We start from the raw sequence: 16,141 nt of genomic DNA on the forward strand, positions 1-16,141 counted from the left end.
GCTATCTTTCGTTTTGCTTGGTTTGACTCCAGATACTGGTGAATTTTCTCTCATTTTAGTTTTCCCTCAAGCTCCTTGATGACACACTGATGTCAGATACTGACTTGATGTCACTTTCACCTGACCTCTGGAATTTAAGTTTGTTTGAACCAAAGCTGAATTGAAGTCTTGTTGGAAAGAGCTGCCACAAGAATTTTTTAATATTAGATTATATTTTGGATCCTATGTAACAGATAGTTAACTGTGGAGGCACATGGTTAAAAGTGGGATTAATACAAAGTGTATACAATGAGATTTCAAAAGTTTTTGACTTGACTTTACACTGTAGTACAGGGTTTTTGACATTATTGAGAATGAGGATATTTGTGGAACCTTTTTCTCTGATCTGTTGTTTAATTTTTCTATTCAAGAATGGGTGTGACAGCATAATGGTTTATTGGTCATGGAATTGTTCAGTGTCTATAACATATTGTTTCTCATGTTTAATATCCTTCTTTGTTGTAGCTTCACCAGTTGGCATGTCAACTTCAGTAATGGCTGGTACTATACCTGGTATGCTATCCTACACTGCTCAGTGAACCATGGTTGGTCCCCTCAGTGATGATGGTAAAGTGAGATTACAAGTTGTTAGAGGTTCCAATGAGTTTATAGATTGTGATGGATTACATTGCATCTGCTGATGATGCCCTTTCAGGTGCTATGGAAGCTGAGCTTTGAGCCCTTGGATTAGTCCTGAATTCATCCTATTTGATACCATTACATAACACAAGGAGTGAGTTCATTCTGAAACCAGATGGTGAAGTAGGAAACCAGATGCCAAGATTTTATTTAGCACTGAATTTACTTACAGAATGCAACATTACAGGTGTCTGCTTCTTTCATAATCAACATTTGGTGTCCTAAAAGTTTCTTTTTCCACTCTTTTGAATACCCAATAAAATAGATTAACTCATAATCAAATTATCAGCATGTTAAAGGGGCACTGTAACAAAAAAAACAACAAACTTTAAAAGAAACACATTAAATGAAGGTAAGATTTTGGACTGATGCACTCCAACTGCTATTGTGCCCACCAATCATAGAAGACCTCAACTGTACCAATGGACACTCTGCGTTCCCTTTCCAAGGGCACCCAAGGCTGGACATAGTAGTGAAAATAAGGCAGGCAGATGGGTCTTGATGACTCCATCAACTACCACTGATGGCACTTGTTTATGGTTAGATTGGCCTAATTTATGGATAGGCTCAGAAGAGGTTCTTCTAATTGTTCAGCTCACTTCCGCAGCCAATCTCTTTCGAATTATTTTATGCCATATAACCAATAATTAACTCTACAAGTACATGGTTAAAATAAATAATGAAACACGTAGACAGCAGAACAACCAGTGTGAGAAGACCCTGATGGATTTTGAATCAGTTGCCTTCACGACAAGTGGCACGGTGGCCCAGGGACCCAGATTCAATTCCAGCCTGCCTGTATAGAGTTTATATGTTCTCCCTGTGTCTGCGTGGGTTTTCTCTGAGTGCTCTGGGTTCCTCCCACAGTCCAAAGATGTGCAGCTTCTATGAATTGGCCACGGTAATTGCAGGGTTACGGGAATAGGGTCAAAGCTGCATCTGGATGGGATCTTTTTGTATGGTTGGTGTGACTTGATGGGCTGAATAGCTTCTTTCCACATAGGGATTCTATGATGATTCACTTGGCCATAACTATAAGTCTCAGTCCATGATTATATACCTTTGAGTAAAGTATTCATTAAATTAACAGATTAACTGAAGAGTCGTTCCTGAAAGGGCAAGTGGTCAAATTAATATTAATTATACAGCCGAGATAAACCAAGAATCAATAAACTAACTTGGAATAAATGAAATTGCTTGAAAAGAAATGAATATTTTATAAAAAGACATTGAAACTTATCCACTTATAAGACATGAAAAGGCACTCCTCCCCCATTTTGATTCATACCTACATGATAACTTTCACATATTGGAGATGACAATCATCACCTGCAATTATCAAGCTTGGAAACAATGAACTCAGAGTCATAGTCATACAATATGGAAATAGACCCTTTGGTCCAACTCATTCAGATTGACCAGGCATCCTAATCTGACTTAGTCCCATTTAGAGTCATAGAGATATACAGCATGGAAACAGATCCTTTGGTCCAACCCATCCATGCCGACCAGATATCCCAACCCAATCTAGTCCCACCTGCTAGCACCCAGCCCATATCCCTCCAAATCCTTCCTATTCATATACCCATCCAAATGCCTTTTAAATGTCGTAATTGCACTAGACTCCACCACTTCCTCTGGCAGCTTGTTCCAGACACACACCACTATCTATGTGAAAAAGTTGCTTCTCAGGTCCTTTTTAAATCTTTCCCCTCTCACCTTAAAGATAGGTCCTCTAGTTTTGGATACACAACCGTTGGAAAAAGATATTGAAATACACAAACTAGGTTCTCAGGATTGCATTTGGCAGTGCAAGGAAGACAGATTTGTGACTGGAACCAGCTGGAAAAAATGCTCACCCATCCATGGTGGCTCATTGGTTAGCACTGTTGCCTCACAGCACAAGGGACCTTGGTTCGATTCCAGCCTCGGGTGACTGTCTGTGTGGAGTTTGTACATTCTTCCCATCTCTGCATGGGTTTCCTCTGGGTGCTCCGGTTTCCTCCCACAGTCCGAAGATGTGGAGGTTAGGTGAATTGGCCATGCTAAATTGCCCATAGAGTTCAGGGATGTGTAGGTTAGATGCATTAGTCAGGAGTCAATGTAGAGTAATAGCGTAGGGGAATGGATTTGGGTGGGATATTCTTCAGATGATCCATATGGACTTGTTGGGCTGAAGGGCCTGTTGCCACACGGTATAGATTCTAAGAAAAAAAGGAAGAGTGCCTGGTGATGGAGCTGATTTTAAAAAAAACATTAGAGTACTGAGAAATTAAAGTTTAAATAAAATATTTGCTCCTACTGAGGATACAAGATTCAATTAAACAATGGTCTCAGGTTAAAATCTTATTCCTAAAGGATATGGGTAAGGATTTTAAACTGTATATTCTTTTCATCTTCCCTCCCTACTGACACTAATGCGTTATAATTTTATGTCTTTATGTATATATGTTTGATGTCGTGTCTTTATCATTTTTCTCAGGATTAATAGATAAAACAATCACTTTCTTTCACTTAAGAAACCCTTACCATTAGTTCCTTTTTGAAACACTGGACATTGGGTAACTGCATTTTTAATAAAACAATTTACATACCATTCTCATGAGAGGGTGTTCAGAGTGTGAAGACTCGGCTTTGCTTCAACATGAATTGTTCAGAGGTCACTGCTACAAATACTGTCATGGATCTCTTACCGTATGTTGAAGGCCCTTGTTGTTCATGATTTGATCATCTCTATTGGTAGTCATATTTCTCTATCACTCATAGTGTCATAGAGTCATACAACACGAATGCAAACCCTTTGGTCCCCACTTTTGCCTTTGGTCCAACCAGTCCATGCTGAACATAATCCCAAACTAGTCCCACCTGCCTGCTCCTGGTCCATATCCCTCCAAACCTTTCCTGTTCATGTACTTAGCCATATGTCTTTTAAATGTAATTGTACTCGATTCCACCACTTCCTCCGGAAGTTCATTCCACACATGAACCACCTTCTGTAAAAAAAAATTGCCCCCATGTCTTTTTTAAAACCTCGCTCCTCTCACGTTAAAAATGTGCCCCTTAGTCTTGAAATTCCCCCATCCAGGGAAAGGATAACGACCATTTACTCTCTCTCTTTCTCTCATTGTTTTCTTCTATAATGTCCCCTCTCAAACTCCTACGCTGCAGTGAAAAAAGTCCTGGCCTATCTCGTCTTTCTTCGTAACTCAAACCTTCCATTCCCAGCAACATCCTGATATATCTCTTCTGAACCCTCTCTAATTTACCATGACCATTGGAATCTCTGCTCTGTACATTTTGTTCTCTTGCTTCTTCCAAGTGATGTTCAACATGATTCATCAGGTGAATGTGCAGGGGAAGGAACAGGTAGATTATAATCAGTAGGCCAGCCAGCAATGCCCATATCCCACAGTGAATAAAAAATAATTCCTTTGCCCAAATTTGACCTAATACCAAGAGACTTCATAACGTGCAGAGTCAATTTCGAGAACACTCAGGAACACTCCCTCCTAACTGTTTATGACAATGCCACCATCTTTGGTGGGTCTGACTTGGCATGCCAGTGATGATGGAAGATTCTGGAACATTTCACATGAGGATTCTGACAGTATGACTGTTGTACTGTTGCAAGTGGGATAGTTCTTTCAACTTTGACACAGATTTCCAGATACTGGTGAAGAGGACTTTGCAAGGTTAACAAAAGAGTGTGCCTTTGATTTAACTTGTGCCTAGGTTGCTAGATATTTTCTGAGGGCAGTTGAGTGAGACAACTTGTTGTGGATTTGAAGTCACATGATTGCTGAGATAGCCGATTATCATCCCTACAGGACATTAATGAGCCAGATAAATTTTTAGAACAATCTGATGGTTTCATTATTGAGACCATTGCTGAGACCAGCTTTATTTTGTTCCAGATTTGTTTAAATAAATTCAAATTCCTCATGCTGTTTCAGAAAGATTTGAACTCCAGTCTGGGAACATTAGTCCAAGCCTCTTGATCATTGGTGCAGTAACATTGCACTAGGCTACCATGCATTGTGGTACCAAATTACAATGAAATCCAACGTGAATTTTAACTAAATCTGCAGAAGTATCTTCTATATGAACATATCATAACCACATTTTAATTTTGCTGTTCTCCTTCAGATTCAGTTTTTATGAGTGGACAAGTTATGGACTATTTATTTCTTGGAAATATTGTTTATACAGTAAGTAATGCACTCTCTGCATCAAAGTAGAAAACAAGTCTGGGAGCAGCAATAGTATTGGTTGTCTTTGATAATATATTTATTTTGTATCTGTTTGCTTAAGTATTTATTTATTCATGCTCAACTACAAAATTGGAAAATTAGCTTTTGTATTATGAATCCCTTAAGCATAACATAAACCAGTACCATAAACATTGTCAATCCCACAGTGCGCCATTAACATTCACCTAGCTCAGAAATAGTATTTTTTTGTTTGGGTTGAACTTGGTTTTCAACTTAACTGCCACCATCTATGCTTTTCTGACATTCCTTAAATATCCTGCCACTATGTAATTTCTGGAACAAATATTGTTTGATTTGTGCAACAGACTGAGTAAGCTCCAGGCACCTATTTGGTCTTTTATGGACCAGCTCCTCTTTCGAAACAAAAACAAAATTATTTCAGTGTAGAACTCATGTTTCCAAATCTGGAAGTGAAAATAAATGTGTTGACCTTTTGGGTGGGGATCTTTGTGAACACCAACTAGTCCATGTGAACCATTGTTTTGAGAGCTGAAGAACCTGAAGACGCTTACTGAGAGATACAACCAGTCTATTAGCCATGCATGACTAGTTCTACTTCAAAAAAAAGTAATTGATGGACTTATATAAGATTGTTGATAAAAATTGCTAAAACCACCAGCATTCTTGACTAAAAACGATTTCAAGTTGCTTGATTTAATTTCAGAATGATGTAAATCTTTATACTCTTATTACATTACAAAAAAATTGTATTAAAAAATCACTGTTTTTATCATAATACTTGTCCATTTTTTTCTACAGTATGTCGTTGTAACTGTGTGTTTGAAAGCTGGCTTTGAGACAACAGCATGGACAAAGGTACAAACTTTATTTAATATTGCACATTTAAAAGCTATGTACAATGAGTGGCGTTTTTGATAAGGGATAGCATTACAGCTGTACTTAGGGAGGATATTCCCGAAAATACATCCAGGGAAGTTATTTGGATGGAACTCAGAAATACGAATGGGATGATCACCTTATTGGGATTGTATTATAGACCTCCTAATAGTCAGAGGGAAATTGAGAAACAAATTTGTAAGGAGATCTCCGTTATCTGAAAGAATAATAGGGTGGTTATGTTAGGGGATTTTAACTTTCCAAACATACACTGGGACTGCCATAATGTTAAGGGATTAGATGGAGAGGAATTTCTTAAGTTTTTACAAGAAAATTTTCTGATTCTGTGGATGTACCTACTAGAGAAGGTGCAAAACTTGACCTACTCTTAGGAAATAAGGCAGGGCAGATGACTGAGGTGTCAGTTGGGGAGCACTTTTGGGCCAGCGACCATAATTCTATTAGTTTTAAAATAGTGATGGAAAAGGATAGACCGGATCTAAAAGTTGAAGTTCTAAGTTGGAGGAAGGCCAATTTTGACGGTATTAGACAAGAACTTTCAAAAGCTGATTGGGCGCAGATGTTCACAGGTAAAGGGATGAGATGACGAGAATCCTGAGATAGTGTATTCCTGTTAGGGTGAAAGGAAAGGCTGGTAGGTATAGGGAATGCTGGATGACCAAAAAAATTGAGGGTTTGGTTTAAACAAAAGAAGGAAGCATATATAAGGTACAGACAGGATAGATCGAGTGAATCCTTAGAAGAGTATAAAGGAAGTAGGAGTATATCTAAGAGGGAAATCAGGAGGGCAAAAAGGGGATGTGATATACGTTTGACAAATAGAATTAAGGAGAATCCAAACGGTCTTTACAAATTCATTAAGGACAAAAGGGTAACTTGGGAGAGAATAGGGCCCTTCAAAGATCAGCAAGGTGGCCTTTGTGTGGAGCTGCAGGAGATGGGGCAGATACTAAACAAGTATTTTGCATCAGTATTTACTGTGGAAAAGGACATGGAAGATATAGAATGTAGGGAAATAGATGGTGACATTTTGAAAAATGTCCATGTTACAGAGGAGCAAGTGCTGGATGTGTTGAAACACATAAAAGTGGATAAATTCCCAGGACCTGATCAGGTGTACCCTAGAACTCTGTGGGAAGCTAGAGAAGTGATTGCGGAGCCTCTTGCTGAAATATTTGTATCATCAATAGTCACAGGTGAGGTGCCAGAAGACTGGAGGTTGGCTAACGTGATGCCACTATTTAAGAAGGGTGGTAAGGACAAGCTAGGGAACTATAGACCAGTGAGCCTGATGTCAGTGGTGGGCAAGTTGTTGGAGGGAGTCCTGAGGGACAGGATGTACATGTATTTGGGAAGGCAAGGACTGATTAGGGATAGTCAACATGGCTTTGTGCATGGGAAATCATGTCTCACAAACTTGAATGAGTTTTTGTAGAAGTAACAAAGAAGATTGATGAGGGCAGAGCGATAGATGTGATCTATGTGGACTTCAGTAAGGCTTTCAACAAGGTTCCTCATGGGAGACTGGTGAGCTAGGTTAGATCTCATGGAATACAGGAAAAAAATCGCCATTTGGATACAGAACTGGCTCAAAGGTAGAAGACAGGGTGGTGGTGGTGGTGGAGAGTTGTTTTTAAGACTGGAGACCTGTGGCCAGTGGAGTGCCACAAGGATTGGTGCTGGGTCCACTACTCTTCATTATTTATATCAATGATTTGGATGTGAGCTTAAGAGGGAGAGTTAGTAAGTTTGCTAATGACAAAATTAGAGGTGTATTGGACAGCGAAGAAAGTTACCTCAGATTACACCGGAATCTTGATCAGATGGGCCAATGGTTGAGAAGTGGCAGATGAAGTTTAATTTAGATAAATGCATTTTGCAAAAGCAAATCTTAGCAGGACTTATATACTTAATGGTAAGGTCCTAGGGAGTGTTGCTGAACAAAGAGACCTTGGAGTGCAGGTTCATAGCTCCTTGAAAGTGGAGTCGCAGATAGGTAGGATTGTGAAAGACGGTGTTTGGTATGCTTTCCTTTATTAGTCAGAGTATTGAGTACAGGAGTTGAGAGGTCATGTTGCGACTGTACAGGACATTCATTAGGCCACTTTTGGAATATTGCGAACAATTCTGGTCTCCTTCCTATTGGAAAGATATTGTGTAACATGAAAGGGTTCAGAAAAGATTTACAAGGATGTTGCCAGGTTTGGAGGATTTGAGCTATGGGGAGAGGCTGAACAGGCTGGGGCTGTTTTCCCTGGAGCGTCGGAGGCTGAGGGATGACCTTTTTGAGGTTTATAAAATCATGAGAGGCATGGATAGGATAAATAAATAAAGTCTTTTCCCTGGGATCGGGGAGTCTAGAACTAGAGGGCATAGGTTTAGGGTGAGAGGGGAAAGATATAAAGGAGACCTAAGGCGCATCGTTTTCACTCAGCGGGTGGTATGTGTATGGAATGAGATGCCAGAGAAAGTGGTGGAGGCTAGTACGATTGCAACATTTAAAACGCACCTGTATGGGTATACGAATAGGAAGGGTTTGGAGGGATATGGGCCGGGTGCTGGCAGGTAGACTGGGTTGGGATATCTGGTCAGCATGGATGAGTTGGACTAAAGGGTCTGTTTCCATGCTGTACATCTCTATGACTCTATATACCTTTCGAAAACATTGCTTAATTGCTACTAATTTGGGATACTGGGAACTTAAGGAAATTTCCTGCCTTTTCTAGGTGTCATTTCTAAAGGTTTTCTTTTTCTTTTTCAGTTTTTGTGGTTATACATTGTCTGAAATGTTTGCTGTTGAAACATTAAATATAAAGAAATAACTTTAAAACATCTTACTTTTCCCACTTCTCATTATATTTTAGAAGTTTTACTTTTGCTTCATTTTCAACAAATATACTGTATTCTAGATAATTCATACCAAAGTCTGTAAACATTTTTAAATTGCTTTGGGTGGAGTACCATGGGAATAAAAGACTCTACAAACATTAAAAGGGTCGGTTTGATCAGTTAGCAAATATGTTAAAGAATTTTGCCAACAGCATGTGCTGATTGTGCTCTTTGACCTGCCCATGTTTCGTAGGGAATATTGTCCCTCAAGCACTGCAATCAATTGTCACTCTCAATGAAAAAAGATGCCTGAGATCTTCTATGGGCAACAGGCAATTGCTTTACCTATTTACCTGACAACCCAAATGTTTATTGATTATGTAACAGCAGCACATTATAAGAGATCTCAAGTACTGTATTGTTGTTAGTCTGTTGATTTATTGAAGAAATTATTTCTTTTTCTTCAGTTCAGTCACTTGGCTGTTTGGGGTAGTATATTGATGTGGTTGGCGTTTTTAGGAGTCTACTCAGCCATCTGGCCCACCATCCCGATTGCACCAGATATGCTTGGACAGGTAAGCAATAATGCTGCTTCTATGTAAAATTATATCGAATAAAAATGATGATGATACTAAACATTGGCACAATTATTTAAGATTTTGCGGTCTGGGCTGCATATATTCAAAATGCTGGTTAGCCCTACGTCTGTCGTACGGAAAATGCTTAAATCTATAATTAAGGAAATTATAGTAGGGCTCTTGGAACATTTTAATGCAACTCGGCAATGTTAAAATTGTTCTGGGAAAAGGAAACACTTAAGAAGCTTGACACTGTCTGGGGAAAAAGCAACTCACTTGACTGGCACCATATTCACAAATATTCACACCCTCCACCATTATGCTCAGTACAGCAGCAGTGTGTGCCATCTACTAGATGCACTGCAGAAATTCACAAAGTATCCTTTGACCGCATCTTCCAATCCATGATCATTACTTCTGGAAGGAAAAGGGCAGCAAATATGTGGAATACCATCACTTGCACATTCATCTCTTTTGTGTACTGAACACTTAGTAGGCTTTTAGTCAGGATTAAGGAACACACAAATTTGTTATTTCCTGCAATCCTACGGGGAGTTTTTATTCTGAGGCAGTTATCTCTGAAAGAACCCAAAACAAGTGTGAACAATCCCACACACCTGACTGATGAGTCACCAGGATTTAAGTGATTCACCTCTTAAAGGGACATTGTCCCAACATGATCTATCCCTACTGTAATACATAATAGCCTTCAAGCCACTCAGCATCCAGATTTGGAAATACATCACCATTCCTTCAGTGTCTCTGGGTCAAACCCTGGAACTCCTTTCCTGATAGCATTGTAGGTCCACTTACACAAAACAGACTGTGGTGGTTCAGGAAGGCTCAGCAACAAATGCAGCTCCAGCTGGCAACACCCACATCCTGTGAATGAATTTTGAAAAATAATGCTTGTTTAATTTATCGAATAGAATAGAATTGAATACTGTCACATACTCAAATGAATACAGTGAAAAGTGTACAAGTCACTGCTTACAGCGCCATCTTAGTACAAAGGTCCCTAAGTACAGTTCGTGGAAAAATAGAAAAGTCAAAAAAGTGTAGCATTGCAGATTTAGAAATAAATTATAAAATGGAGAAAAAGTTTCAGAACAATGGTCGCTGACCCAATCCATGTTGGCACCAAGCCTCCAGTCCACAATGGGCTTGACTCCAGACCACGCCTGGCTTCACCTCAAGGCTCACAAGGCTGGGAGATCATTCTGGAATCACCTCAAGACCAGGAGGACATGCCAGTCCCAGAGACTGCCACATGCTGCCTGAAGACAACCATGTTGGGCCCCTGAGTTATTGCCATGCTAGTCCAAGAGGACTCATGCTTGGCTTGCAGACTGGCATGCTGGGTCAAGAGACCACCATGCTAGGATGGGAGGCCACCACGCCAGGCCGAGAGGAGGCAGGCTGCTTCTGTGGTGAGGCCAGGAGTTCTGAGGCTGGAAAGACAGGGGCTGGGAGTTCCAAGGCCTTATTAAATGTCTTTGAGAAAATTTGAAAGAACATAGATAAAGGGGAACCAGTGGATGTATTGTGCTTAATATCAGGAAGGCATTTGACAAGGCAGCACACTATAAGTTTCTACTCAAGTAAGAGGTTATGAAGCAAGGGCTATTTACAAGCATAGAGGATCGATAGATATAAATAATTGGTTTTAAGTTTTTAGTGACTGATAAGGATCATTGTGTTTGGGCTTACAATCTATAACAGTGGCTTGGGTGCAGAGACTGAAAGTAAGTTTGTTGACTTCGATGATACAAAGTAGATAGGAAAGTAAGTTGTGGAGAGGGCATAAAGAGTCTGCAAAGGTATATAGGTGAGATGAGAGTAGCTGTGTTTGACATTTTATCAAGTGTGACATTGAGAAATCCTAATAAAAGTGCAGTCAATGGGAATCAAAGGAAATACTCTCTGCTGGTTGGAGTCATACCTGACACAAAGGAAGATGACTGTGCTTTTTGGAGGACTGTTTTCTCAGCCCCAGGATGTATTTGCAGGAGTTCATCAGGATAGTGTCCTACGCCCAACAATCTTCAGCTGCTTCATCAATGACCTTTTTTCCATCATAAAGTCAGAAGTGGGGATATTCACCTATGATTGCTCAATGTCAAAGCACCGTCCATGCCTCCTCAGGTCCCGAAGCAGTCTATGACCAAATACAATAATACCTGAACAATTTCCAGGTTTGGGATGACAATTGGCAACTAACATTTGCATCACATAATTGCCAGGCAATGACCATCTCCAATATGGGAGGACTTAATCATCGCTTTGGCCAATTTAAACAATCTAACCTTGACATTCATTGGCATTACCATTGCTGCATCCTACATTCATCATTGACTGGAAACTGAATTGATCTAGCCACATAAATACAGGGTATAAAAGAGGAAGGTGATGGCCTTGCTAATAATCCAGAGATCCAGGTAATGTTCTGGGGAAAACCAAATAACTGCAGATGCTGGAAACCAAACAAAAATAGTAATTGCTGGAAAAACTCAGCAGGTCTGGCAGCATCTGTGGAGAGAAAACAGTTTAATGTTTTGGGTCCAGTGACCGTCTTCAGAACTGGTTTCTGTCCACAGGTGCTGCCAGACCTGCTGAGTCTTTCCAGCAATATCTATTTTCGTTTCAAATGTTCTGGGGATCTAGGTTTGAAATCCATGGCATTTGAATTCAACAAATAAATTGGAGTTATGGGTCTAGTTGTTAGAAAAACCCACCTGGTTCATCCTTACCTGGTCTGGTCTACATGCGACTCCAGACCTAGAGTATAGTTGACATTGACCTGCAGTCCGGGCAATTGGGGATGGACAATAAATGCTGGCCCAGCTTAAAAAGCAAGAACTGGTCAGAATCTTGGAATCCTGCAGTGAGCAACTCGCCACCTGAGTTGAAAAGCCTCTTCGCCCAAGTCAAGACTGTATGAGTACAGCTCCAACAACATTCTGGAAGCTTGACACCATCAGGACAAAGCAGCCCAAACTCTCAGACATTCATTCTCCACACCACTGATGTTCAGTAGTAGCAGTATATACAACTAATCAATGCACTGCAGAAGTTCATCAAGGCTATTTAGACAGCACCTTCCAAACCCATGACCACTTCCATCTAAAAGGATAAAAGCAAACTTCTGTAGATGCTGGAAATCTGGAACAAGCACAGAAAATGCTAGTGAAACTCACCTGTGGAGAGAGAAACAGAGTTAGCAGGTTTCTGGTCTGGTATGACTTCAGAACAGTAATGAAAGCGGACAATGAAAGCAAGCCAGCAAAGTTGAAGCAGGGGCACAATGTGGAATATGGTAGAAGTAAAGTGGAGGTCTCACTAGGAGTGCTAGCCATCCACCCAACGCCATATGTTCCCATTCAATAACCTCTGGACCAAGAAAACTGGTAAAAATCATCATACTCTACTGTCAAGGAAAGTAAAATGGTCATGAATATTTAGAAAATTTGGAGATTGCTTTCCTGAAAATCTCTGAACATGGACTTTCAAAGTACAGTATTCTTGTTCATTTTAAACATTTTTACATTTAACAGTTAACAGATGTTTAATCTTAAAAACTAGCATTTAGATTTTCAACAAATCAACATAATTATTCAAGTGTTAACTTCTTGATTTCAATTCACAAACTGCCGACTGTTACTGTGTATTAAAATATTCAAGGAAACAATCCAAGCATTTATTACTAAAGTTTGTGCAGAACTTTCTGTCACGAAGCATAAATGCAATTCCCTCAGTAATCTCTCACCACCATACAGTAAAAACAGTTAGTAAGTGAACGGAATAGTGATTTCATTATTTATGGCATCACTAGCCTAGTACACGCCTCTCACACAGAAATGCTGATAAAGGATGCAATATTATTTTACTGAATTATTTCTTTAGACCTATTTCTTTTTCTCCCTAAATAAAACAGGCAAAAAACAATAGACCTTCGTTCTTGTCATCAGCCTTATGTTCACAATGGGAAATCATTTTGAGATTTTATTTCATTTCAGGACCAATATTATACAATCCATAATGAAAGTAAATTCCATTGCTCAGATTTACCGTTACAAATTGTGTAGTAAGGTTAGCAGTGAGGTTATGAAAATTCGCCAATATTAAAGGTTAATTGGGAAGTAATTTCCAGTATATGCAATGGTGCTGTTAAACAACAAGATTAGGAAAAAAAACAAAGCAACTGCAGATGCTGTAAATCAGAAAGAAAAACAGACATTGCTGCAAGAGGTCAGTAGTCTGGCAGCACATGTGCAGAGAATTCAGTTAATGTTTCTGGTGAAGTGACCCTTCCTCAGAACATTAGACATTCCTCAGAAGATTAGAAAGTTGTCACAGTTGCCCTAATTCTCCAAAAGCCTTGCCATACTAAAAGACGTCAGGTAGGAGGCTGAAAGAACATAGCAAGCCAGGCAGCATCAGGAGGTGAAGAAGTCGACATTTCAGAACTAAGGGTGGATGTAGGGGGAGCTGCAGATAAAGGGGATTGTGGCGGTGGGGGGGGGGGGGGGGGGGGGGGGGGGGTGGGGTGGTGGGGTGAAGTGGCGATAGGTGAAGACACATAGAGGGTACGACCTGGTTGGTCACTGGGAGAAATGAATCCGGTTGGTGGCAGGGAGAAGTGGAAGGGAGGGGGATGGGCTGAGAAAGGATTCAGGGGATGGAAAAGGAGGTTATTTGAAATTAGAGAACTCTATGTTGAGTCCTCTGGGCTGTAGGCCACCCCAGGCACAAGATGAGGTGTTGTTCCTCCAATTTGCGGTTTGGTTTGTGGTGGCAACGGAGGAGGCCAAGGATGGTCATGTCGGAAAGGGAGTGGGAAGGTGAAATAAAATGGGCAATGACTGGGAGGTCCGGTCGGCCCTGGTGGACCAGGCTGAAGTTCTCGGCGAACCGTTCCCTAAGTTCACTTTTGGTCTCCCTGATGTAGAGAAGACCACATTGAGAGCACCTGATGTGGTAAATAGGTTGGAAGAGAGACAGGTGAACCTCTGTCTCACCTGGAAGGACTGTTTGGGGCCCTGGATGGTGGTGAGGGGGGTGGTGTACCAACAGGTTTTGCATCTTTTCTGGTTGCAGGGGAAGGATCTATGGAGATGGTGGGGAGAGTGGTGCAAACTCAAGACTGTCGAAGGAACGGTTCTTGTGGACATCAGAGAGGAGTGGGAAAGGAAGGTGTTCTTGGTGGTGGGGTCTAGTTGGAGTTGGCAGAAGTGTTTACAGATGATGCGTTCAATGCGGAGACTGGTGTGGCTATAGGTGAGGACCCGGGGTCTCTGTCTTTATTGTGTTGTGGGGTGGGTTAAAGCAGTGGAACAGGGAATGGAGGTTGTGCAGTGGAGGGCTGTCCAAATGACAGAGGGAGGAAAAGCCCGTTGTTTGAAATAGGTGGACATCTGGAATGCTTGGAAGTGAAATGTCTCCTCGTCCGATGTGGCGGAGGGAGAATGGGATGGAGTTCTTGCAGGATACTACGTGGAAGGAGGTGTAGTCCAGGTAGTTATGGGAATCTGTGGGTTTGTAGTAAATATCTGTCTGGAGACTGTCACCAGAGATGGATGGGTGCAGGATACTGCACCGATGCAGTCATCGATATAACGATAGAACAGTTGGGGCACAGTGCCTGTGTAGGTACTGAAGAGGGACTGTTCAATGTAGCTGACAAATGGGCAGGTCTAACAGGGGCCCATCCAGGTACCCATGGCCACCCTCTGGATTTGGCGGAAATGGGAGGGGTTAAAATTTGTTGAGAGTGAGGACCAGTTCAGTGAGGCAGAGAAGAGTATTGGTAGTGGAAGACTACCTTCTGCAAGGACCATTCCCTTCCCAGCCCCTCCCCCTCCCATTCCTATTACCAGTTGGACTCATTCCTCCCATTGACCAACCACGTCATACCCTCTACCTGTCTTCACCTATTCACACTTCACCACCCTGCACCTGCTGCCACCTTTATCTGCAGCTCTCCTCTCACCTTCCCCCAGTCCTGAAAAAGGGTTACACCTGAGACGTCGACTTCTCCACCTCCTGATCTGCCTGGCTTGCTATGTTATTCCAGCCTCCTGCCTGTCTACTTTAGATTCTGTAGGGTCTTTTTGTTTCATACCAAAAGACGTGTCATTCAGACGCCTGAAATACATGAAGTTGCTGTATTTGTGCACTATAAATCCACCAAACATACAAAATAATCCATTCTAAGTTTAAATGAATTACATAATAGATCTTAATTACTGCCAAACCGCCTCTCTGAAAAATTATTTTGACAAGCCTAGAACCAAATTCCTTCAAATTATATATGTCGTTGGAGATTTTTAATCGAGGTAAAATTTAAAGGAACGTTTTTAACTTTTCTTTCCGTGTCTTATCCATCTCTCTTAATCCCATGTTTCTTTCCTTCTCCACTTTGCTTGCCATAAGTGATTTCATTATTAGATATTCTGACTTAGACATCCTGAAGTAAATTCTGTTTGAAAGGCCATGCAGTTGCCTTCCCTGCTCTCTCAGCTACCAGATACCCTGTAGAGGGGACTAGGCTGTGTTGGACTCTTAATGACTGTAATTTGCCATGGAAAAGCATGTATAATATTTTTGGACAGCTGTAAACATGGAGAATAGTAAGTGCCATTTGTTTCTGATTCCAAAACCTTTGATCAGTTACTAAAATCTCCTTTTCATTCTAATTGGCGGAGGTCATGTAGTTAGAAGTGACGGAGCCAGAAAGTGAGTGAGAATACAAAGTAAGATATCATTTTTTAAATTTTATATATGTTTTTGAAAATTTTGTATCATTTTATTTGTGTTTGCGGATTGTTCAAGTGCCACCGTAGACCTTGTAGCAAACACTTTGGTACTTTCAATATCCTCATGCTGTTTGTATTGTTGAGTATTATTTTTAGTAATTGCTGGAAATGG

The 16,141-nt window shown here is 40.7% G+C and overlaps 1 protein-coding gene and 1 long non-coding RNA gene across 6 annotated transcripts in view; one reads left to right on the forward strand and one right to left on the reverse strand.

Annotated features, from left to right (window-relative positions):
* The window catches only part of atp8a2 (ATPase phospholipid transporting 8A2), a 561,594-nt gene that overhangs the window by 483,518 nt on the left and 61,935 nt on the right, over positions 1 to 16,141 (forward strand). For all 5 annotated transcript variants that reach the window (XM_072577324.1, XM_072577326.1, XM_072577325.1 and 2 more), the window contains 3 exons: positions 4,825 to 4,886; positions 5,709 to 5,765; positions 9,104 to 9,211. In XM_072577324.1, coding sequence (XP_072433425.1) covers positions 4,825 to 4,886; positions 5,709 to 5,765; positions 9,104 to 9,211 — 227 coding nt within the window. The remainder of the gene's footprint in view (positions 1 to 4,824; positions 4,887 to 5,708; positions 5,766 to 9,103; positions 9,212 to 16,141) is intronic.
* On the reverse strand, positions 906 to 11,670 carry LOC140481330 (uncharacterized). The gene is made up of 3 exons (XR_011961503.1): positions 11,157 to 11,670; positions 10,028 to 10,096; positions 906 to 2,882 (listed from the first exon to the last, which is right to left on the reverse strand). It is a non-coding gene; the product is annotated as an uncharacterized lncRNA (long non-coding RNA).

This window comes from Chiloscyllium punctatum, chromosome 9 (genome assembly GCF_047496795.1).
Source record: "Chiloscyllium punctatum isolate Juve2018m chromosome 9, sChiPun1.3, whole genome shotgun sequence".
Lineage (NCBI taxonomy): Eukaryota > Metazoa > Chordata > Chondrichthyes > Orectolobiformes > Hemiscylliidae > Chiloscyllium > Chiloscyllium punctatum.